The sequence below is a fragment of the Leucopleurus acutus genome (genome assembly GCF_964270905.1).
Source record: "Leucopleurus acutus genome assembly, chromosome: 5".
NCBI lineage: Eukaryota > Metazoa > Chordata > Mammalia > Artiodactyla > Delphinidae > Leucopleurus > Leucopleurus acutus.
This window is the reverse complement of record NC_139147.1, coordinates 133,673,963-133,698,949: the sequence shown is the minus strand read 5'-3', so window position 1 is coordinate 133,698,949 and position 24,987 is coordinate 133,673,963. Positions and strand designations below refer to the sequence as shown.

Below are 24,987 nucleotides of genomic sequence, written 5' to 3'. Positions count from 1 at the left end.
GGCCATAAAACAGCACTGAAAGCACAGTTCATCTTATTACTGACACAGATGGCCCAAAGGAATTATTTTTTTTAATGTATATATTTTTTATTCAAGTATAGTTGATTTATAGTGTTGGGAAGACTGGTTTCAATGGAGGTTTTCTTCCGCTTTTCTCACTACCACTCCTATATGTTGTCATATGACAGTGATCTTGGGGACTAACCCCGGCTTCACTCACAGTTGCTGGGCCTCCAAGCAAAGAGATAGGACCTGGAATGGCCTAGACCCCACAGCCAGAGACAGACCCCGAGCTCATGGAGGGTGAAGGGCTCAAGAATAAAGTATTGTCAACTCCTCATGCTCAGACACCCGAGTTCCTGAAAGAGCCAGCGTCTTCCCGCTGACCCACAACCCACAACCCGTAGAATGTTGGCCTTTCTTGTCCTCTCTCTTGCCCGTGACCTGGCTGGGTCAGCACGCTGTCCGGTCCCCCTAGTCCGGCACAGAATCCAAGAGGCCGACCTGAGCCCCTGTCCCTGTGGTGGCCCTGCTGTCCTCAGTGAGAGACGGTGGTGCCTCTCCCTTCCCTGGATGAACTCGGCAGAGTCGGTGTGTGTTGAGGCAGCTTCTTCTCAGCCTCATCTGCTAGGCATCCCTAGGAGAGGAGGTTGGGCCACCTTAGCTGCTGGGCACACCCTATGTGGCCTTGAACAGCCCCCCCAGAGAGGACAGTGAGCCAGGGTTTGGGACCCTGGGATACGTGTGCATATGTGTGGGTTTCCCGTGTCTTGAGATAGGCCTTCTGGCAGCTTGGCCCTGGGGGAGTGTCTGTATCCGTCAGGCCCAGGAGCTGGGAGCACCCCCTTATCTCATGGCTCATCAGAGCTGAGTAAATGCTGGAGGATGGCCTGGCCAGCTGCAGCCACTGCCCCCTGGACACCCCGTGGAGTTGTTTGGGGGCACTGCTATCGTGCTCTTATAGGTTTCCTTCCTGTCTTCTACAGGCCTTACTTTGAACTCAAGGCGAAGTACTACATGCAGCTTGAGGTACGTGTGGCCTTTGGCTTTGAAGCAGATCGGAGTTTTCTGCCCTCAAAGCCCCCCTTTCTGTAGTGGGCTTTCAAATGGCCCCATGGCTGCCAGTGAGGGGGACACATTCTTGCCCAAGTCTTCAGCCTTCAGAGTAGTCTTGCTGCGTCCTTAGTGCTCTCTGCCGCCCTCTGAACCTGCTTCAGTCACTTTCCATATTGTACTCGGTTAGTGGTTCTCAGCAGGGCCCGGGAGCTTGCTGGCAGTGCAGATTCCCAGTCCCGCCCCAGACTGACTGAACAGAGGCTCTGCAGGCGGGGCCCAGCCATCTGGGTTTTAACACACCCTCCAGGGGGTCCTGATGCACCTCAAGTGTGAGGACCACAGCTCCCGAATCAGATGGCTGGAGTGTGGGACTTCTGTGGGAACTTGACTCCCACTGCTGCTTCCCTGATGGGCTTATTCCCAGGGGTTGCTCCTGGGTATAGAGCTCAAGTTGTCACCTGGCTGGGAGTTGCGGGGTGGCGGCTGCTCTCATATCTGCTGCGCGGAGAGCTGTGGAAGGGGATCAGGGCCCCAGTCGTGTCTTGAGGGTAGAGTGATGGGCGCAAATGTTTGAACCCGTCACTCAAGAGCATCGCCAGGCCGGCGGGGGTGGCCTCACTACAGAGCCTCCCATTCTCCCGAGCAGCAGCTGAAGAAGACGGTGGACGAACTGCAGGCCAAGCTGGCCCTGGCGAAGGGCGAGTACAAGACGGCCCTGAGGAACCTGGAGACGATTTCCGACGAGATCCACGAGCGGCGGCGCTCCAGCGCCATGGGGCCCCGTGGGTGCGGTGTCGGGGCCGAGGGGGGCAGCCCGGCTGCCGAGGACCTGTCGGGGCGCAAGCCCGAGCCTGACGCTGTTTCTGGTGAGTCAGGGGCACGTGTGCAGCTAGTGCGACCTGCTTCCTGGGGCCTCCCCCATTGGTGGGACGCTGTGTTCACCAAGATGCTACTGACCATCCTCAGAGTCAGGATTCTGTGGTTAGATATGTTTGGGAAAGGTTACACTTTCACTCCTGACATTCCAAGTACATGTTAGGGCATTGAAGGCTCTGAGAAGTCCCGCAGGGAAGAAGAGTCGTCTGGAATAGGGACTTGGGAATCAGATTTGATTCAAGTCCTGACCTTCCCACTATGACTAGTACATGACATGGGCTAGGGTGTAACTTCCTGTCTGTTTCTTCCCCTGTAAAGCGGGGGGCACATGAAGGTCCCTGCCGTCCACTACGGAGAGTGGTCGTCAGGATTAAATGAAGGAGCGCCGGCCTCCAGTGGTCACTGCACATGTGTCTGTCCTTGGGGACCTGTTTTCCAAGGACCACCCCTGGGAACTGGATACAGAGGGTTGTGGTGGCTCCCTCTATGTCAGTCCAGAAAACCCTCCCAGCACTGTCTCTGCACACATCCTTCTCTGCCTTTTCTGTGGAATGATGGCCGTTGGCCCTTCCCCACACTCCACCCTTGGGTGTTCCTTAATTCAGCCAATAAACATTCAAGTGCCAGGCCCCAGGTAAAAGAAAAGGAAAACTAATTTGAGCAACCGTGATGTGAGTACTTTAGTATACATCATCTCATAAACCCTGTGTGGAGAGGAACATGAAGCTCAGAGAGGTTAAGTGCCTTGACCAAGGCTACACAGCAAGTAGTGGAGATGGGATTTGAACTCAGAGCTGAGCCCATTTTCTGTGCTCAGCATTACAGTACTTCTCATGGATGATCATCTATGGGATGCTACAGGCTGTTTCTAAAGCAGAGGGAGGAGGAAAGGGGAGTGGGATCATGTGTGGGCTGAGGGGGAAATAGTTCAAAGCTGAGGCGGCTTTCAAACCGGGAGAATGACGTGTCTCTGGGCCTTGGTCATAATGGTCCACAAAACAAACGAGGCACAAGCTACAGAACACTGTAAGGGAACTGTGTTCTCCTGTGGCCAGTAGTGACCTAGCTGGGCTCCGAGCACATCTTTTATGAGATCACAGGTTACTCAGAAGATGGTCCCAGCAGACACTCCACGCAGGGCCGTCTCGTCCAGCAGCTTCTGCTGCCCATCCCGTGGAAAGAGGCAGCCCTGAAGCCTGGCTGGCTTGGTTCAGGGTGCGTTACGCAGGCCAGCCCTCTTCCTGTGCACGGGGGGATCTGTTTGGGGGACCGGGGTGGATAAAACCCCCAATCTGTGGCTGAATTCACCTTCCACCTTCAGGCAGTGTCTGGTGACGCTGACTTCTAGGGCAGGGCTGGAAAGTGTTGGTAAGGACACTGAGTATCCATGGGGTCCAGCGGCTTCCCTGCAAGGTGAAGGGATCCTGGGATCAGGTGGTTGGACCCTGCAGCTGCCAAGCCCTGTCTAGCTCCTGCCTGCAGTGGATGCGTCTGGAGACGTGGAAGGAACTGGGTGGCTGTCTGTCAGGCCTGGGTGATGGCTAGTCTCTCTCCTCCTAGTGGCCTCCGAGGCCTTCGAAGATGACAACTGCAGCACCTTTGTGTCTGAAGATGATTCGGAGACCCAGTCCGTGTCCAGCTTCAGCTCGGGTCCCACGAGCCCGTCGGAGATGCCCGAGCAGTTCCCCGCAGCCGTGAGGCCCGGCAGCCTGGACCTGCCCAGCCCCATGTGCCTGTCGGAATTCGGGATGATGTTCCCGGTGCTGGGCCCCCGCAGTGAGTGCAGCGGGGCCTCCTCCCCTGAGTGCGAGGTGGAGCGAGGTGAGTTGAGCCCCCTGCTCGGGGGAGCCTGCCCCGGAGGCCGCGCTCAGGGCCTCGGTGCACGTGCTGTGGTGTGGCGGCCTGAGATGGCGCCCAGCTCCACTCCCAACCTGCTTCCTTCTGTATCTGCCATCACAACAGTCCTCTTGACAAGCACCTGCTAGAGAGGTTTCTGTTTCCCAGCTGTTACATGAGTGACAGATTTCATCTGCAAAGATGAGGGACATATACGGTTTCCCGCACAACAAAAGCAGTAGGCAGTCCTGTGATGGAAGCGCTTGTGTGATGCGCACAGTGGGGCCACACTGGGAGTCTGGAGGTTGAGCCGGCTGACGGGCTGGGGCCCAGGGGACCCTTGGAATTGTCGGTACTCACCCCGTGATCTTTACGTTTCTACAGGAGACAGGGCGGAAGGGGCAGAGAATAAAGCAAGTGGCAGAGCCAGCAACCATCGGGGTCTCGGCAGCAGCAGTGGTGACAGTGGCGAGAGCCCGAGCAGCACGTCCCCCGAGGGCCAGGCCTTGGAGGACAGGATGCGGCAGCTGTCCCTGCAGGGCTCGAAGGGCAGGGACAGGGTCATCGAGGACATAAACGTGGTGCAGATTGGCTGATCGAGCCGCGGCTCTGGCCCAAGTGCATATCAATATTTAGACATGAAACTGTATGGAGAACAATTGTGCCAATAATCATTTAATATATGCCAAATCCCAAGCATTGCCTCTAAACTGCACTAATGACGTTTCAGTGAACTTGAGAGCTGAAGATGTTTCTTCTGGGTAAGAGCTCTCAGGCTGGTGTTTTTCAGCACAGAGTCGTTGCAGGTGGGCTGTGACCAGGCCCACGACCTTTGTGGAATGTCCCCTGTCAGTGCTGTGGAAGCAGTAACCAGTTCCCGGGAAAAATCCCCGAGCCGGTAAAGGGGCCGGGAAGCTGAGCCCCAGCAGGCTCGACGGCTGGCTCGATTGGGGAAATGGCCTTGTTCTCTCCTTTATATCCCAGGGGATCTAAAGGAAAACAGGTACACAAGACAAAACTCAAATATTCAGAACGACACCTTTTTGACCCAATGAAGGCTTAAAAAAAAAAAAATCCAAGGACCCAATTCATTTTCATCATCTCTGGTTTTCAGAGGGGGCTTTTAAAAAAGTGAATTTGCTGGGACACCCATTAAAATCATCTTCTGTAAAAGGTCACCAAGAGCTGCACTTTTGGGGGTGGGAAAGGTGAATGCTGGTGTGGGGATGGGGGGCGGGACGAGGGCAGCAGGGGCCTGTCACAGAAGGGGGTTCATGGCTGTGGAAGAAAAGGTTCTACAGCGTAAACCTCATCCTACCGGCCCAGGGGACTTATTCTAAGAGAAGTGCATGGGGAATGGTTGCCAGTGTTGTTCTAGATTGACAAGGTGTTAATTTCTCTGTAGGCTGTAACTTTAAAAATAAAAAATTATTTAAGGGTTATGCTGCACTAGTATTTCTTAGAGGAAATTGTTCCTTACAGCTAGGAAAGGGAGGAGGCACATGTTGGCAAAGGCTGTTAAACAGAAGCAATGGTGTCTGTTATGCTAAGTGTAAGTGTTCTATTACTGCTTTTCTTGTTTTCATGGTTACACATATTTAGAGCATTGTATTTTATTTGTCCCTTTTTGTTAAGAAAACTTAGCGTTTCTAAAAGAAAGAAAAGCAACCCCATTCAAGTTGCCCATTAAGTCTGTCAAGCTTATATATTTGTCATTTGTGTAAATCCCTTCATACTGTCCTGTTTTCTCCTTTTTTAATGACTGATACAGTATCCTAATTACAAGGTTATTTTGTACTTGTCTTAATACCTTGAGTGTAATAAAAATGGCTTAAGAAAATGTCTTTCTGTGACTTCAAATAAGAAATCCTGATGTTCCCTAAATCTTCCAGACAATCCTCTTGCCATAAGGAAGAGCATGGAATGCAGTGGTCATCTGTTCTTATTTTCAGTTAAGGTCCTGGATCCTAACAATTTAAGCCCTGATTACCAGGTTTGAATCAGAATTCCACTTCTGCTGCTACTAAAGCCGAGCAGTATGGAGACGCAGTGGCAGGAAAATAAATAAAGATGAGGTGCTTATGCTGGAGGCCTGGTTCTCCTGTCTGTGGCACCTGGGCATCTCCTAGGTCTCAGCCCCAGAGGTTGATTAGTGATTCAGGTATACTTGAGCACTGAAATTTCGAAAAGCTCCCCAGTTGTTTCTATTCTCTTTCTATATTGGTCCAACCAAAATTAATCTTTACTTGTACATCGTGAGTTCTGTTTAGAGCTCTGTTACAGAATTCAACATTACAATATAGTAAATTGTTTATATAGGTCTCCTCCATTGGATTTTGAGGGCAGGGATTAGGTCTTAGTTTGCATCCCGTATAAGATCTTTAACACAAAAGGTTCAAATCATGTTTATAATAAATGTACCTCTTATGCTTTAGATTTTTCTTTAAAAAGTAATAGAAAAGTAATCCACCTAAAATATGCTAAAAGTGAAAGCACTATTTATCAAAGTGAAATCTCACTATCAATCACTAATCTACCACTATCCTGAATGTAAAAGAACAGACTTTTTTTGTAAGTGTCAATTTTCATGCAACTAATGAGTTCTGTTTTAGATGGAACATACCACATGAAGTCCTCCGCTAATTTCTCTAGGTTAAACTATGCAGTTTCCATTAAGTATAAACAAACATTTTATTTCAATTAAAGATAACAGAAATACAAAAGAAGTTTTAATAATCAGAGATGATGAAAAATCCCACTGTGTTAATTTTTAGATCTTTAAAGTCTTGAGCATCATTCTACTCCGATGAATTTTTATGTAAACAACTGGGAATTTATACATAACAGTATCCTGGCAATTTTTCCAAATGCAACCCAATTAACATATATTAAATCCTCAACTGTATTTTCTTTAGAGTGATGTTACCATAAGAACACTGAACTACAGAGCAATTTAAAAAAGACTAGACAAACTAAATTGTAATGTCTTCAATGTCTCAGACTACTACTTTCATCAACCTGATAAAAACTACACTGATGAATATACCTCAGTTCTCTTTACATGAGTCAATGGGAGACAGGTATCTAACTTCAACAACCTTCATTCTTAAGCATGAGCATCTTCATGCTAAGTTAATTAGTATTAAAACTTTATCCTTTCATAAACTATGGGCAACGTAAGCATTTAAAGCCATAAATAATGCAGAATTAAAATCTCATGGTAATATGATTCATTTGATAATTAGGTGCCCAGGATGTACAGCAGACTCACGACGCAAGCAGGTCTACCTTAACAACATGCTCGGCCAAGAAGACAACATAACATAAATACTTCAGAATATTATCCCAGCCTGTTCCACTCAGTGAGTGAGTCTACACCCCTCATTTTCCTCGTCTGGTCTCGGTTCCCTCTTGGCAAGGGCATCTATCTCAGTGCTTGACTGAGCCTAATCTTTAAGCAGCTACACTTTTTTGTACAATGTGGCCCCTAAATGCAAGCCCACTCCATATATACACAAAACCATGTAAATGGTACTTCTAAGTGACATAGGGTAATTCTGACTACATACAGTTCTCACCACACACCCTGACTTCAGCACCAGATTCCACAGGAACGCTTTTAGAGATTTAATTCTGTTCTGATGACTGTGTTCAGTGTCCTGGAGATCTGTGTCCTCACTTGAAGAGAAGACGTTTGCTGAGTATAAGATCCAGCTATTGCTGAGGTTTCTCTGTCACTGCAGTTGTGTTGTCTTGATGGGGATAATACTATTAAAGTCCAAGAAAAACGGTCCTTCTTGTTTAGGCAAAAAAGTACTGGGAATGATATTGTAGATCCCAGCAGGTATATTTTCTAGTTCCAGGTAGCAAAACCCACACCTATATTCAGGGAAAATGAGAACAAGGTTTTCAGGTGATGACGCCACAGAAAGTAAAGTGTAAATCAGATAGCAATCAAAATGCCAACATTACCTGTAGTCACCACTAGATTTCCTCTGAAAGCCATGGGGACCAGGGTCTCCCACCACAGAAACTGTTACAACTTCAAATCCAACACTATATTGCCTAGCAGTAAAAAAGAACAAATTATTGCTGTTATTAAGTCGTCTCAAACACATACCCAAAATAACTATACCTAAAGTGCAGATGGACTATTAAATCAAGTACATGCTTCTAAAGCTTCAGTAGGAGGAAACAGCACTCTGAGACACATGCATACTATTTTTACTCTTGATTACAGAAAACACCATTTATGTTTTGAAATTGATGCCATAAAGATTAACATTTTATTAAACTTACTTTAGAAGAGACTATTTTTACCACAGGCTCTCAGAGCATAATGTTAAATTTAAATGATAAAACAGTGTATTAGGCAGAAAAAGAACAGGAGAGGACCCTGAAATAAGATCTAAATTTATAGAAATAATTAGCGTATGGTACACATGGCATTCCAAATCAGTAGGGAAAGGATTACTTAAGTAGGTGGTGATAAGGTCACAAAAACTTAGAAAAAAAAATTGTTAAACTGTATTTCACACCAAATATAAAATACATTCCACATGGACTTGAAACAAATAATGTAAAAAATAAAACCATAAAAGAACTAGAAGAAAATACGGTAAAAATTTATTTGATATTAGGGTGAGAGTTCCTGCCCACAGCAAAATAAACCAAAAGAAACAGATCTGATTATAAAGAAACATTTTTTTCTATGTGAGAAAAAAAATTAATCTGGGAAAAATACCTGCAAATATGTGAAGGAATTAATACCTTTACATACATGCCCTTATTCACGCTTACAATTAAGAAAAACGTGACAAGTCCAACAGAAAAATGGTCAAAAGACATGAATAAATATATGAATAAAGGAAAAAATACACATCGTCAATAAACATTTTTCCATATTCAAGCTACATGGTAATGAAATACAAAAGGGCAATTAGGTACCTTATTTCACTTATCAAACTGGTAAAGGCTTTTAAAATGACGTGGAAAAATAGCTTAGTCTTATCTAAAGGATTGTAAGTTTCTTTTGAAATAGTCTATAATTACAGGAAGGCAAAGTTAAGCCTAGTTTTATTTAGAAGCTAGTACTATTTTTATTTGTATTTTTTAAACCTTTTAAAATTGTGAAATATAACACAGTGCACATAAAACAAATATACAGCTTAACAAATTCATAAAGTGAACAGACACCTGGGTTACCCCCACCTCAGTCAACAAAACCCTCTCAGCACTGCAGAAGTCCCTGTGTGCTCCCTTTTGATCACCGCCTCTGTCCCCCAGAGCTAACTTGCCTGGTCATCACTTTCCTGCTTTGTCTATAGTCTGACTACGTAAGTGTGCATCCTTCAACAATAGTTTAGTTTTACCTGTTCTTGACTTCATACAAGTGGAAGTCAAGAACAGGTAAACAGTCACATATCCTGTTATGTGGCTTCTGTCGCTTATCCTTGCTCCCAAGACTTACTCATGCTGTGGGGAGCTGTAATTTATTTTCATTGTTATGGCGGACTCTATCACTGTATAACTGTTTTATAATCTTAAATGCCACTGATGAACACTGGCTTTTCTAATTTTTGGCTTACACAATTTATTGGCCTTTTGGATTATTTCTCTTATGACATGCCTATTCAAGTTTTTGTTTGTTTTTATTTTTTAAAAACTGCAGACTTGGGACTTCCCTGGTGGTCCAATGGTAAAGAATCCGCCTAACAATGCAGGGGACATGGGTTTGATCCCTGGTCAGGGAACTAAGATCCCACATGCCGCCGGGCAACTAAGGCCACATGCCACAACTACTGAGCACATGTGCCTCAACTAGAGAGCCTGTGTGCCGCAAACCACAGAGCCCATGAGCCCTGGAGCCTGCGCGCCACAACTAGAGAAGAGAAAACCTGCATGCCGCAACTACAGAGAAGCCCATGCGCCGCAACGAAAGATCCCACATGCCTCAACGAAGATCCCGTATGCCGCAACTAAGACCTGACGTAGCCAAAAAAAAAACACACAAAAAAACCGCAGACTTTTTCTTACTAATGTAGGATATTTACAAATCTTTTTATGTGTTCTTTGTGTCTTAAGTCTTTCCTTATCCTGAGGTTCTCATCTCCTGTATTAGTAATCCACCTGGAATTGATTTTTAGATTGGGTGTGAGACAGGGGTCTAATCACCTTTTTGGTATGTGGCTATTAATTATTCCAGCACCATTATTGAATGGTGCCCTTTCCTCACTCCTCTTTAATCATAAATTAAGTGTCCATACATATATATTTCAAAACCCTATTCCACTAAACTCATTTTTAATATAACATTATTAATTTAAGAAAGTTATTTATCACAAACCTTGGTCCTCTTAGCTCGATCAGTAGTGGCCCAGTCTTCTCTATATGGAATTGGTAAATGGGGTTATTTTTGTGAGTCTCTTGGAAATTTCCACATCCTCCGGCACTCTGACCACTCCACTTTCCATTAATCTAATAAAACAAAGCTTTTGTATTAACAAAACTTCACATTCTATAATTCTATTTTAAAGACAAAATTCCTTTGTGCCTTAAAAAAAAGGAAAAAAAAAAAGCAACTCTCCACCGTGGCTGCATCCTCTCTCTCCAGGCTTTATTGCCACCAGCAGCCAGCATCCCTCTCCAAGGCAGCCCGGCTACTTTGCTACTCTCAGCCCTGTCTCCAACTCTCAGCCTTCAAGTCTGCCCTGCCAAGAATTCTCCCTAAAATCCTCTTCCACACGTCCAGCCCGCCCTGCAGAGTCGATCTCAAATTCTGCTTACGGCCTTCCCTACTGACCAAGGTTTGCATTAGTCTTCTTTCTCTGAATTTTTTTCCCACAGAATCACTTAGCGGTGCTCACTGAAGAGCTTGTATTCCAACCCAGACTGGAGACTACTTACATTTCCCTTGTAGTCCTGTCAAGTCCCAGAATGTTTTTACTTTGTAAGAAATTGTTAAACATGAAAAAAAAAAAATGAGAAAAGGAGAAAAAGGAAAGGGAATTCTAAGATTTCGATGAGATTATGACCCAGAGAAAAAATTCTCTTACCTGCTTTGATATGGTATATGGTGAAGGAATCTTTGAAAAAGTAAAGCTGCATGCTGAGTATACCTAGAGTAAAAAAAAAAAAAAAAGAAAATTATTATAGTGATAAATTTTATGCTTATAAAAACACTAAAGTGATGAAAGAATGTTTTGGAAGACTAAGAAATTAGTTGGCATATATAATAGTCCTGATTCTGTAGGCAGCCTGGCATCAGGGCAGGAATAAACAACTGCGGGTTGGGCGGCTAAGGCTCTGTCTGCTGCTAACTGTATGACTCAGGACATACCACAATCTCCCTAGGCCTTGGCTTCTACATGTGAAGAATGAAGGGGTGAAAGCAGCTCCCAAAGCCCCTTTCGTCACTAAAAATCTATTCAAATTGAGCTTCTTGACTGATCTACGACAAACAAATCTAGGCAGAACAAAATTACGATGACCTTCCCAGCTACCTGAGAGCCATGTTTATAGGCAATCGATTTCCTTTCACTAAGTTCAAGGTCTTCTTTTTTAATTCAATAAAAGTATTATACAGACTAAAGGAGCTTTTATTGCTCTGTGAATTTATTAGTCCAACATACCAAATTACCTCAGGACTAAACTACTACTCTAAAAACTAAAATGTTCAGTCAAAATGTCATTCAAAATAAAATTTTACCATTCAAAAGCATTATTTTCTGCATGAAGCATCATCATAATTTAATACTGAATTGTTATACAGATAAACACACACTCAACAATATATAATCTTTATAAATAACCTTTTTTGTAGATAATCCCACTTACAAAGCAGAGACGTTATGTACTTTCTATTATTGTTCTGTCATGTTGGTTTACTTACCCGGACTGTGTAATGGATTGTGTTCTGTTTTTCATACTGAGAAACCACTAATGTAAAGGTATGGGTCCCAGGTGTGGTTAGCTTTATCTTAGTTAAATAATGAGGGCTGTTAATTCGAATCCCATCAATGTACGGAGGTGGGTCAGCTGCAAATAAACAAGTAGGTTTACAGAAGACAGGACTTTAGTTTTTAAGTTTTATGGTTGATGTAGGAAAAATAATTAAATGGATGGACATCCCCTTAATTAATTCATCTTTAAAATATAATGTACTAAAGAATTAAATTTCAATTTAAAACTTTACAATTAAGCAATTTAAAACTTTAAAATGAAATAGTTTCTAATAAGTAAAAAGAGATCTTTTGGAATACATCCAATGAGGTATATGATAATCCCTGCTATTTGCCCTATGTTTCATTTTTCTCTCCTGGTAGAGGATTTTAAAATCAAGATTAACTTTTTTTGTTAAGGAAATTTTTTAAAAAGATACAAAGAAGTAAACATATATATATGTTTATATATATATAAACATATATATAAAAGTAAATATATATATGTTTATATATATATAAACATATATATATATAAACATATATTTCCCACCACTCAGAATTAAATTAACATATTTTTTGTCATACTAGCAAAGTTCCTTTTAACTACCACCCTTAATATTCCATTCCACTCTGATGGATTTGATGGGCATCCTTTCAGACTCTCTCTCTCTCTCTCTCACACACACACACACACACACACACACACACGAGCATGTATCTAAAAAAACAGACAGTTTATGTCTTATCTTTCATTTTTCACTGAAGTTTTTGAGATCCATGTTGATCTACAGATACAGCTTATTCCTTTTAAATCAATGTGTACAGTATTGTATGCCATCATATGAATAGGACATATTTTATCTATACTCCCCCATCTAGTTATTCAGACAATGTGGAGATTTGGATTATTTCCAATATTTTGCTATCACACACAATGCTGCCTGTCATATCCTTTCACAGTCTCATGAATTAAGGCTGATACAATAAAATCACTTCATGCATGTCAATTAAGTCATTTAAGATCAATACTATATCACTGAGGTTATTTAGGCACAATGAATATTTATAAAGCAATTTGTAGAAAAAATTTTAGTATCTCAAACAGGTAATAAGTCTCTCAAGCTTAGAGGTGGTGCGATCTAGTGTGAAGGGGAAAAGAATGGGCACGTCTGTGGTCCTGAAAGGTGTGACCTACGTCTCAGTTTACTCTCCTGTCAGATGGAGAACGGTCTGATTTACCTCAGAGTATTGTGATGAAAATAAAACTAGAAACCAGAAAGTATCCTGAAATGGCAAAGTCACTATGTGTAAGAGAGGAAGCATTGTTTTTTAAAAAATCCAAGTACAAAGGGTAACAAGGTGTTTGAAATTCAAAAGCCATGTAACATGTTAATGCTCGGAATATACTCACAAAATTTGTGCTTTTTTGGTTATATAATGACAAACGTGAAAAATGGAAAATTTAGCTATTTAACTTGACATTTATCATTGGACCTACCGTGTGCCATGCACATGCCAGAAAACCTTGGGATACCCTCAATGCAGCATAATGGGGAAGAAGGCCATGTTTTCCTATGATCAAGCAAAACGAAACTGGACAAAACCACTTTTGATCCCATCTCTCCCATCAGTGCCCATTTCTCTGCACAGCCTTCTTGAAAGAACGGTCAGTGATTGCTTCCTTACCTCAGGCCCTCCTCAATCCACTCCACCTGGGCTTCCAGCCCACCTCTTGCCAACTCTGTTCTTGTCAAGGTCAAAGATGCTGCCAGGGCACTAGGTCCAACAGTCTCTTCTCTAGCCTAATCTCACTGGACCTCTTTCCTGCATGGAGTATTTTCTTCCCTCGGGTTATATGAAACCTTACTCTGTCTCGTCAGGTACTCTGTTCAAATTCTTCTGTGGTAACTTGCCCTCTGCTCAACCGTAAGATGCCAGAGTCCAAGGACCAGGTGCTGGGTGTTTGTCTCTGAACCTACAACTCTCTCCGTAGGTGATTTATATACAGTCCTACCTTCAAATGCTTTCCTTATCCCGACTCCTCCGTCTGTACCTGCGGCCCTATCCTTGTCCCAGAATTCTGCTCAAAACCCCAACTGCCTACTTGGCATCTTCACTTGGAGAGCTAACAGGGATCTCAAATTTAACAAAACCAAAAATTAACTTTTGATTTTACTCCACAACAATTCTGCTCCCTCTCCTGCTCCCACCAACATTTACATCTCAGTCAATGTTACACCTTTCTATGGCTCAAGCCCAAAACACAGGAATCATCCTTGACTCCTCTTTGACCACACATTAACCCAAGTCCTGACAACCCGAACCAAGCCCAAATCTGTCCACTCTCCATCTCCACTTTAGCACCCTCAGTTCAAACCACCGTCACTTCTCACATAAATAAAATCACCTAACTGGGTTCTCTGCTTCCATTTTTTGTCCCCTCCAATATATTCTACAGAGAATTTTCTTAAAAAAAAATCAGATAATGCCATTTTCCTGATTAAGACCCTCCAAAGATTTCCCATCGCACTTAGAGCAAAATCCAAACCCTTTCCTGGGCTGACAGACCTCCTGTGATCTAAGCCTGCATACCTCTGACCATTTCTGTGATACCACACTGCCCAGGCCTCCTGGCCTTTCTTGTTACCAGAAAACACCTATCTTTCCCTCATTTTAGGGTCCTTGCACTTGCTATTCTCTCTGCTTATAATGCTTTTACCTCTACTTCTAATGCTTTTTCCTCTACTTCTTTGCATGACTCCTGTTCGTGATTTGGAGTTCCTCTTATCCCTTCTTAAAGAGGCTTTCCATGGCCACCCAACCAAAGTAACCAATGTGACCCTATGCATTTCTTTACAAATATGTGTCACTATCAGGTCTTTTTTTTTCTTATTGTTTGTCTCCCAAACTAGAATATAAACTAACAGCTCCTATCATGAAGTGCTAAAAAATTTTTTTTTAATGTGAAAGCAAAATGGTCTCAACCCAGTATGTTAATGCCTTAGGGAAATATTTACTTTGCCTGGTAGGAAGGTTATCACAGAGAAAATAACATAAACTGGATCTTAACCACATTCATTACACAGAATAGGGTAAAAGAAATATGTGGGCAGAGGGCAGGTAGAAGAGACTCTCGGCAGAAGAAACTGTGTGAAAACGGGCAACAAGGGCATGGTGTGTTCAGGAGAAGCCAGACCCACTGTGAAATGCTGGGGCATGAGATAAAGGGGGACAGCGAGGTGAAGGCGGAATATAAAAAGTCTTAGACATCAAGCTGAAGAGCTTGGATTTTATCCAAGAGTCCATGGAAAACCACAGAATTTTTGATCAGGGAAAAAAGATAGGATTTAAATTTCAGAAATAAAGCTCTGATAGCAATGTGCAAGAGTGTAGAAATCCCAAATTCCTGAGGTCTCTAAATTAAAAATAAATCAAAACAAAATACACAAGTAGCATAAATACCTACCCATCTGTTTGAGTAGTTTCTATTAGTCTATCAGCATAATTATTAATTTCTGCATATCATCTACATAAAATTTTTCATTTTCAAATTAATCACACAAATAGAATTTTAATGTTTGTTTGAATGTTTACTAAACATACCTGGGTAATAAACTTTTTTCCCATCAGTCTTGTATACAACCATTGTGATAAATTCTCGATTATTTGCGAAATCATCCTAAAAGCACAAAGAATCCAATATGGTTAGGAAAATGGGCTCAAAATGCTCCTGTGTGTGTATGTTCGTGTATGGAGGTGGGGAGGGGAGGGGTGGGGAAGGAGATTATTTCTAAGTTTAAGAGCATTTCTATTTAGTGTTATTAAAAAATGTCATTTTTCTGAATTAAATTGTCATTTCAATAGATGACCATATTGTACGAAGCAAGATACTAAAAAAAACACTCTAAAGCCATTAAAATCATGGTTACCCTTTATAAAATCAGGCCCAATGAATCAACATTTCCAAACCCTCTTTAGCATATTTTTATGTTAATATTGTTAAGAGCTAAGCATATAGAATCAACACTAAAACCCTCTCTAGAAAGAATAAACTCCCTCATATTTTTCTTCATAGATGATGTTTGAACGAGATTTTAAGTGTATAATTATAAATGACCAATTTCCTTTGAGGAAAATATTCATTTATCTAAGTAAACACTATTTTCAAGCCACCTATATAAATGAAACAGGCTGGTGATCAAGTTACATATCTTGCTCACAATGGTCTAATTATATTTAAAAGAATTTCTGTATGGGATATAAGAAGGGTATCAGTACCTTGTCTGTTATGTGTCTACTAAGCAAAACCCAAACCGCAGCGCCCCCTTGTGGACACTGCACCTCCAACTTGTACTGGGGATTGTTGGCCAGGCTATAGGCATCTTTCACAGGTCCTTGCTTAGCATCCCAAGTGCTAAAGGACAAAATCAACAAAGAAAGTAGTAATTAAATTTCTCATAGAGCTAAACTGAAATACTATTTTTGTTTTGTGTTTCAAATACAATTAGGTTATCGGGTTTTCTTGTTTTTTAAATTTTTGGCATAACCAAGAAGCATACAAGGATAATAACTATTACACAATAGTCATCTGTGGGTATGACAAAAAGAGAGAATACCAGTCTTCCCAAATAATTTCATTTTAAATGAAAAAAGGGAGACTACTATAAAGCATATTCTGAAATGTGCAAAAAAAGTTACCTGTGAATACATGTTGATTCTTTAAAAAGACCTGGATTCCAACTCAAATAAATCACATCATAATACTGGCAGAGATCATCCCATGAGATCCAAAATATTCCTGAAAATCAGATGTCTTTGTTAGTCTAAAAAAAAAATCTTAATGACTTGTCAGTTAAGTACATTTCACACTGTTAAAGCGTGTTATTTATTTAAAGATCAAATATTATTAAATTAAAAATATAGGTACCATTGTCTATTTTCTGAGCTGTTCGAGGATCAAAGTTTAAACACTTTTGCAACTCTGGGGTCCAGTTTTTTACATCGTTTTCACTATATCTTCCTTTCCAACGTAAATGACTCCAAGGATTTTTCAGTTGGATAAATCGCAGCCCCTATTTAAAAAACCAGGAGGTAATGAAGTTGCAAAACAGTTTTACCATATTTTTATTAGTTATATCATTCTCCAAGCGAGGATGCAATTTGAATACCTATCCATTCTTTTCCCTACAAATAAATTTGAAATTACTATTCTTTAATCAATACTTCCCCAAATCCCATATCTGATCAAAAACTATAAATGGCTACCTATCCCTAGAGCTATGCTGTCCATATGTAGCTGCTAATCACACGTGATTAGTTATAATTAAATTGGGACTTCCCCGGCAGTCCAGTGGTTAAGACTCCGAGTTCTCAATGCAGGGGGCACAAATCTGATCCCTGGCTGGGGAACTAACATCCCTCATGCCTCATGGCGCAGCCAAAAAAAGAAAAAAAAAAATGGTATCATTTAATTCAGTTTACAAATCAGTTCCTTAGTCACAGTCGCCACATTTCAAGAGTTCAAGGACCAAATGTACTAGTAGCTGATGCATCGCACAGCACAGACACAGAACACTGTCATCATCACAGGAAGTTCTACTGGGCTGCCCTGCTTTAGAGAATCGAGTCCTTCCTCTCACAATCCCACAAATGATCCTTATTCAATTTCACCTCTAAATGCCTTTGCTCACACTGCTCCTGTTTCTGGAAGGCGCTCTCTGATCCCTTTTAACTACTCTTCTTTTCAGATCCTCTTTAGCTTCGTTCCACTGTCTCTCAGTGAAGACGGGAGCAATGAAAAAAACACGAACTCTGGAGTCATAATGAAATGGGACCAAATTCCAGCTCTACTATTTATCGGCTTTATGGGCCTTGGTTGGTCGTTACTCTCTCTGAGCTGTTGTGAAGATTAAATGGAGTAACATATGCAAAGTTTCTAGCACTCAGCAACTTCCTTCTCATTTTAATTACTACCTCTCCTTTAAAGTTCATAGTGCTAACAATCTGTATTACGTTAGTTTACGGCAAATAATATCCTATCTTGTATCGTTTCCTACTTGTGCAAATGCAGGAGTCTTGTCTCCCCAATGCGACTATAAACTCCTTGAAATGGTAACACTATTATCCTTTTCAGATGTCTCCACTGAGTTTATGGAACACAGTATGCACTCAGTAAATACTGGGCATGTCTACAGAGTTGATTACATTAATTCAGAAAAACAAAAGAACCTGTAAATCCAAAAGATGTGTCTTATTTCAAGGAGTCAACTTAGAAAATTGTGGTCTTTTTCTAATGATGTCACAAATCAAACTATTTGGAAGACATTTGAAAAAAAACACATTCCTTTGCTATTTCAAATGTGGCAAAACAGGGCCTGGGGAAGATGTGATTTCTGGACGTAAGCCAGACTCATTACTCTCAGGCCATATTCCCTAGAATCTCATTAATACAATTTCTGTTCTCAATCTCTTCTACACCATTTGTGCCTCACCCTGCCCCTGCCACGCATCAGCCAACAAACACTGAACTCTAACTCCTTTCTTTTCATAAAACCTATTTCTACATGAGCAGGAAATCTCCTTATTTCAGGACTCTATCACTTCCTAACGGAAGGAGTATACATATAAAGGAGAGGAAATTGCCGCTAAGCTTTTCAGAAGCAGGTCCCAGGTATCACTGACATTCAAGGGCACTTTTGGTGGGAATGTAAATTGGGTCCAGCCATTATGAAAATAATATGGAGATTCCTCAAAAAATTAAAAACAGAACTGTCATATGATCAAGTAATTCCACTTCTGGGTATCTGTCCACAGAAAACAAAAACACTAATCCAAAAAAGACATACCCACACCAATGTTCACTGCATCATCATATACAAGAGCCAAGATACGGAAACAACCTATGTGTCCATTGATGGATAAATGGATAAAGAAATCTGGTATACATATATACAATGAAATGTTAGCCATAAAAAAGAATGAATTCTTGCCATTTGCAACTATATGGATGGACCTAAAGGGTATTATGCTAAGTGCAATGTTAGAGAAAGATAAATACCATATGATTTCACTTATGTGTGGAATCTAAAAAACAAAACAAATGAACAAACATAACAAAACAGAAACAGACTCATAGATACAGAGAAAAAACAGGCAGTTGCAAGAAGGGAATAGGCTAGGGGGGAAAGAGTAAAATAAGCAAGGGAGATTAAGAGGCAGAAACTTCCAGCTACAAAATAAATGAGTCATGGGGATAAAGTGTTCAGCACTGGGAATAGTCAATAATATTGTAGTAACTTTGTATGGTGACAGATGGTGACTTATTGGGGTGATTATTTCATAACATGTAGAAATATCGCATCACTACGCTGTGCACCTGGATCTAATGCAGTATTGTACATCTATCATACCTCAATTTAAAATAAAAAATAAAATGTATAAAAAAATAAAAAACAGGCAGCCTTAATCATTACAGAATAACTGACACATGGGATTGATACTGTGTAAACAATGTTAACTGATTTTTTTGTTTCTGTTTTTTTTTTTTTTTTTTTCCTTTAGCGGTACGCGGGCCTCTCACTGTTGTGGCCTCTCCCGTTGCGGAGCACAGGCTCCCGGACGCGCAGGCTCAGCGGCCATGGCTCACGGGCCCAGCCGCTCCACAGCGTGTGGGATCTTCCCGGACCGGGGCATGAACCCGTGTCCCCTGCACTGGCAGGCAGACTCAACCACTGCGCCACCAGGGAAGCCCTTAACTGATTTTCAACAAGGCTATTATTTGAAATGTTTACTTTACTGAAATTTAACAACTTTTTAATGTTTTGTTTTCAAGTCAAACCTCTGGTACCTATTTTTCTCTTAAATATGTTGTTTTTCTAGTTTCCCGTGAACAATCATAATAGTCTTATTACTTGAAGTAAATGATACATCTTTAGAGAAATATTCCTCATATTCAAGCTTACTTTCATATTGACTGTTTCATTATCTAAATTTAAATCTCTTGCCAGACACATTCATTAACACCTATCTCAAAGGATGTTCTAACAATAAAATTGTTACTAAATAATAGCAACTGTTATTCCCAATGTTTTTTTTTTTTTGCGGTACGCGGGCCTCTCACTGTTGTGGCCTCTCCCGTTGCGGAGCACAGGCTCCGGATGCGCAGGCTCAGTCGCTCCGCGGCATGTGGGATCTTTCCGGACTGGGGCACGAACCCGTGTCCCCTGCACTGGCAGGCGGACTCTCAACCACTGCGCCACCAGGGAAGCCCCCCAATGTTGTTTTTTTCTTTTTTTTAACATCTTTATTGGGGTATAATTGCTTTACAATGGTGTGTTAGTTTCTGCTTTATAACAAAGTGAATCAGTTATACATATGTTCCCATATGTCTTCCCTCTTGCGTCTCCCCCCACAATGTTTTTTTTTTTCCCCTCCACAATGTTTTAATTGGTGTTTGTGGCAAACTACATTCCTGAAACAAACACAAACCTCTCAGCTTATTCAATTTCACATAAATTTTTATATTTTTTGCTTTATGTAGTCAATATTTATTCCACTTTAAAAGGAAGAGACAATTCTACACAGAATGTTTGGAGGCATCACAATGGGGGCTGATTTAGAAAGCTTTGAGACTATAAATTCTTAAATGTTGCAGCAGGTCCCAATTGCCTTTGTAATTCATACAGTTCCATGTGCCACATAAGAAAATCAGACTAATTAATACACAGTAGTACTCTGTTCTTGCTGATTAATCACTATTTCTTTCTATAAGTTTAAACAGAAGAAACTGGAATACACTGCTAGTTAAACTTTCCAGTAACTAGACAGCTTAGTTTCTATACCATCAGGGAAAAAGAGTCCTTCCTTAATAATTTTTGTATCTTCTAATCCATAGAACAGATCTATTTTTCAGTGAAAAATAACTAATCAATAACATGAGAAGTAATGAAGTCAACCGTGCCAACACCCACACACAGAAAAAGGGTCTGAAAAAAGCCTCATAGCATGCAAGGGCTGTTAGGAAAACACTTGCAAACCCACTGGCATGTTTCCTATTCATAGGTATCCTCTTATTTTTCGTCCGTGAACAGCTATTCACTGAATGTCTACTACGCTCTATAGCCTGACACTGCGATTGACCCCCACTGCCAACAGACAGCCCAGAACCTTGAGGGACATGTTTTCACTTTGACCCTGCTACTTTTATGAGAAAAGAAAGAGGCATACAATGTTCCTGTTCTGTCATCAATATCTGTGCTGCTACTGTCATTACACTTCCCATCTTTTTATTCATAATTTCCAATGGTAGAGGTCAAGTTGTTTAATGTAATAGGTGGAATGATTTTAAAACTTGGCCTAAACCTTGATCTGTCAGTATTTAAAAGGCTCATGTATCACTTGGAATCCTTGCAATGTCTTACTAGCACACAAGAAAAATAAGGGAAACAAATGTAAGGCAAAACCTTGAACTCTCTGATGTCCAACACGGCGTATGCGTGTGTGGGAACCAGGCCCCACCTCTCGCCTTCAGCTTCAGTCATCACTCCAGTGGATGCGGTGATGAGGACGTCCCCTTTGTGAAACCTGGAATGGACCCAACAGACCAATAATCAAAGGAAAACACATCTGTACTCTCAGATCACACCATCTTTCCTTTAGCCTCATGGTGTGTACATGAAAATCTCCACAAAGTGGAAATCTTTTCTAAAATGGGCTATTCCCAACAGCCCCCAGAGAACTTGTAACAAGTACATTTCTATTTTACAGCAAATCAAAAAAACTATCACATTTCTTTCTTTTCCCTCCCAGTTTTAGACAACTTAATTCTCAGGTAGAAACCGATCAATGAAGGCAAATAGATGCTAAACTTTCAAATGATTTACAAATAAAGGTGAAGATGTGAAATACCAAATGTATTTTTCCCAAAGCCACATCCTTTTATTTATCCAATCAGTGAGCTTTCTGGTTTCAATACTGAGTGTGTATTATTGTACAGACAGTTTTCCAGCTCTTCATGTGCATTATCCATTTAAGGCTTAAGCTATCTTCCTCTTTGTGTTCTCACCCTTCTCTCTTCCCACCTTCCCTCAAATTGGTAAGTACTCAGGAAGTACAAAATTACATATTCTAGACTCAAATGTTTGGATTATCTACCATCTGGATTAACTGTAAGCATCAGTGAGGATGACTGAGGGCTGGCTGGACCGAGTGCATAAAGTGAAGTCTATTTTAAAAACACAACGTCCCTAGTAACTGAAAATGACAGCCTCTGCAATATCCACTCTAACTAAGACATGAAGTTTTTATTTTAATTTTTAAATAAATTTATTATTTTTTTTAATTTATTTTTGGCGGAGTTGGGTCTTTGTTGCTGCGTGCAGGGTTTTTCTAGTTGCGGTGAGCGGGGGCTACCCTTTGTTGTGGTGTGTGGGCTTCTCATTGCGGTGGCTTTTCTTTTGCGGAGCACGGGCTCTAGGCATGCGGGCTTCAGTAGTTGTGGCTCATGGGCTCTAGAGCGCAGGCTCAGTAGTCGTGACGCACGGGCTTAGTTGCTCTGCAGCATGTGGGATATTCCCGGACCAGGGATCGAACCCGTGTCCCCTGCACTGGCAGGCAGATTCTTAACCACTGCGCCTCCAGGGAAGTCCCAACATGAAGTTTCTAAATAGCCTCTTTTAGTACAAAAGACAGAGACAGAGAAATGTTTACCTTTGATAAAGCATTCGGAAAGAATTATCCTTACTGAAAGTCTGGCTGTCTGAATGCATGGCGATCCTTTCTGGTATCCATCCAGTCAGTGCATGAAGATCAATATTCTGCAACATAAACACAGGACTGCCAACGTGGTTTTCAAGCTCATAAATAAATCCCCAGGGTAGCTATTAAATCTCATTGATCTGATATGATGATTCTGATAGAAATAAATCAGAAGGTAGTAAGTTGTTCTCTACCAGTAATAAATCTCTTATTTAACTCAAATTCCTACCTGGATTTAAGCACAAGCCTCTCTTCTTACAATCTCTGCTGCTTTTCCTGAATTCAAAGAATTGTTTTACTGATAAATATGATGAAAACTCAAAATGTTTAACAGAAAAAACTGCTTTGATGATGATGATGACAGTCACTCCCCATTTACTGAGTTTTTACAATATGACAGTCACCTTTCCTAACATTTTACATATATGCTCATTCCTTCTCTCTTTCAGCTGACTGGGTAAATCAACAGGCAATGGATTAGAAAGCTAAACTAAAAATATTTGAAGGACAGAGCAACTGAACATGGAGGCCGGGAAGAAATTTTAACATCCTATTACCTTTAACTATGAACTATACATTCTTGGACTATGATTATAAGAACCAGAAGGATGAAGGAGGCTGGGTACTAGGCAAGGATACTAACTAGGTATGAATAATGGGTGATTTGCATACATTACTTCAATTAATCTTTACAGTTCTTGAGAGGTGAGTATTATCCTCACATCACAGACAAGCAAAGAGGCTAAGAAAGGGTAAATACCTTTCTAAGGCAACAGGCTCATTAGTGTTATAATTCAAAGTCATGCTAGTCTGAATAATTTCTGGCATAAGGCCAGTGGTTTACAACTAAAGGACACTGGCACATACCTTGATTTTACAGGTTAAGTTGTGTTAAGGTTGGGAAAAACTAACTCCAAACTCCTTGAACCTGAATTTACAAATCAAAAAAAATATACAAGGATGACAATATGACATATCCCTTTGATTTGCAGAGGCTTCTCTGGAAAGGTACACTGTATTTAACTGGCCATATACCCCATCAGACACATACACTTCAGGCTTTCCTGAACACCCAATCTATACAATGTGCAAATAACCTTACAAAAGAAAATATGTACTCCCATGATAAGGTGATCGATCAACATTTTTCAGGGGTTGATAATGTTTTCATTTAAACCAAATATATCATCTATAATCTTTTGAACTTAAAATAGTCATATCAGATAGCAAAAGTCTGTGCCTGGATCATCTTATTACTTACTGAATTAGATCCTGGGAAATCATATCCTCCCATGACTTTCATGTATGCTTTTTCTATGAGAGAAACCCATAATTCACTTTTGTTGTTAGAGTAAGAACACAGCAATTCTCCCTTATGATCCACAGGTAACTGGTCATCAATTATCACCTGGAGAAAGAGAACATTAATTTCCTTAGGTGGTATAAAATATCTTAAAATCCTTTCTATCAAAAAACCTCCACACCTTTCATACTGATAAAATAAAAGGCATGCTATGCCTATTGTTAAGGTAATGATAGTTTCAAATTTCTAGAATCTGATCAATTATAAAATGTTTTGTGATGTCTTTCTTCAGGTTGACATCTCCCTGTCAGGTATTAACTTTGAGCCAATTGGTTGGTTAAATGTTATGGATCGACCAGCAAAATTGTTAGAAATTCTAGAAATGTATACTATATCTAAAATAATTACAGAAGGGCTTCTCACTATTAAGCTAAATAACAATATTAACCTAAACCTGCAGAAAGATTCATGCTGTGTTTAGTTGTAAAATATTATGGCTAAAAAATACATTTAAATAGTAGAGAAATATAGAAGTAATCACCACAAAGATACGGCTTCTAATTCACATTATAGAGTGATTTGGGAAACAAGAGGATAAGAAGAATTTTGATCTAATATTAACAGAAGAACTATGCAACTGTATTTTGAAAGATTCTTTAAACAAGAGGTTATCTAAAAATTATAGTTCAGAAAAACCACATCCTCAATAATTTTGTTTAGTTTTTAAGAAATCAGCTAGAGCAGTGGTTCTGAAAGGGTATTCTCAGACAACAGTATCATCATCATCGCCTAGGAACCCGTCAGATATTCAAATTCTGGCCTCCTCCGCAGACCTACTGAATCAGACACTTTAGGGACGGGGCCCAGCAATCTTTTTTAACAAGCTCTCCAGGTGATCCTGTGCACAATAAAGTTTGATTATCATTCAACTACAGAGCAACTTCTCAGTTTCTCACACGGGAATCACTAGGGGATCTTGTTTAAATGCATATTCTGATTCAGCAGGTCCAGGATGAGGCCTAAATTCTGCAATTCTAACGAATTCCCAGGTGATGCTAATGTTGATCCCTGGACTTCCGTGAGTCGACAGGAGCTAGAGAATCCTAACAACACAAGGCCCTTACAACATGGTTCGGAATCCTTAAAGAAATTAAAGATGTGAAATTTATTTATTTATTTATTTTTTAAATTTATTTTTGGCTCCATTGTTGCACGTGG

At 40.9% G+C, this 24,987-nt stretch overlaps 2 protein-coding genes across 4 annotated transcripts in view; one reads left to right on the top strand and one right to left on the bottom strand.

Moving 5' to 3' along the window:
* Window positions 1–4,952, top strand: part of SH3BP5 (SH3 domain binding protein 5) — a 79,402-nt gene extending 74,450 nt beyond the window's left edge. The window contains exons 6-9 of one of the 2 annotated variants that reach the window (XM_082840099.1): window positions 987–1,029; window positions 1,703–1,922; window positions 3,493–3,708; window positions 4,153–4,952. In XM_082840099.1, coding sequence (XP_082696225.1) covers window positions 987–1,029; window positions 1,703–1,922; window positions 3,493–3,708; window positions 4,153–4,364 — 691 coding nt within the window. In that variant the 3' untranslated portion in view covers window positions 4,365–4,952. Of the gene's footprint in view, window positions 1–986; window positions 1,030–1,702; window positions 1,923–3,492; window positions 3,754–4,152 lie in introns of both variants that reach the window. The other variant, XM_082840098.1, reaches the window with a different exon arrangement.
* A 1,494-nt stretch (window positions 4,953–6,446) lies between these two features.
* CAPN7 (calpain 7) overlaps window positions 6,447–24,987 on the bottom strand; it is a 37,601-nt gene continuing 19,060 nt past the window's right edge. Inside the window, exons 10-21 of one of the 2 annotated variants that reach the window (XM_082839622.1) lie at window positions 23,728–23,874; window positions 22,419–22,525; window positions 21,173–21,293; window positions 16,639–16,783; window positions 16,410–16,509; window positions 15,990–16,125; window positions 15,315–15,390; window positions 11,660–11,805; window positions 10,824–10,886; window positions 10,115–10,245; window positions 7,741–7,833; window positions 6,447–7,647 (exon numbers count right to left, since the gene is read on the bottom strand). In XM_082839622.1, coding sequence (XP_082695748.1) covers window positions 7,503–7,647; window positions 7,741–7,833; window positions 10,115–10,245; window positions 10,824–10,886; window positions 11,660–11,805; window positions 15,315–15,390; window positions 15,990–16,125; window positions 16,410–16,509; window positions 16,639–16,783; window positions 21,173–21,293; window positions 22,419–22,525; window positions 23,728–23,874 — 1,410 coding nt within the window. In that variant the 3' untranslated portion in view covers window positions 6,447–7,502. The remainder of the gene's footprint in view (window positions 7,648–7,740; window positions 7,834–10,114; window positions 10,246–10,823; window positions 10,887–11,659; window positions 11,806–15,314; window positions 15,391–15,989; window positions 16,126–16,409; window positions 16,510–16,638; window positions 16,784–21,172; window positions 21,294–22,418; window positions 22,526–23,727; window positions 23,875–24,987) is intronic. The other variant, XM_082839623.1, reaches the window with a different exon arrangement.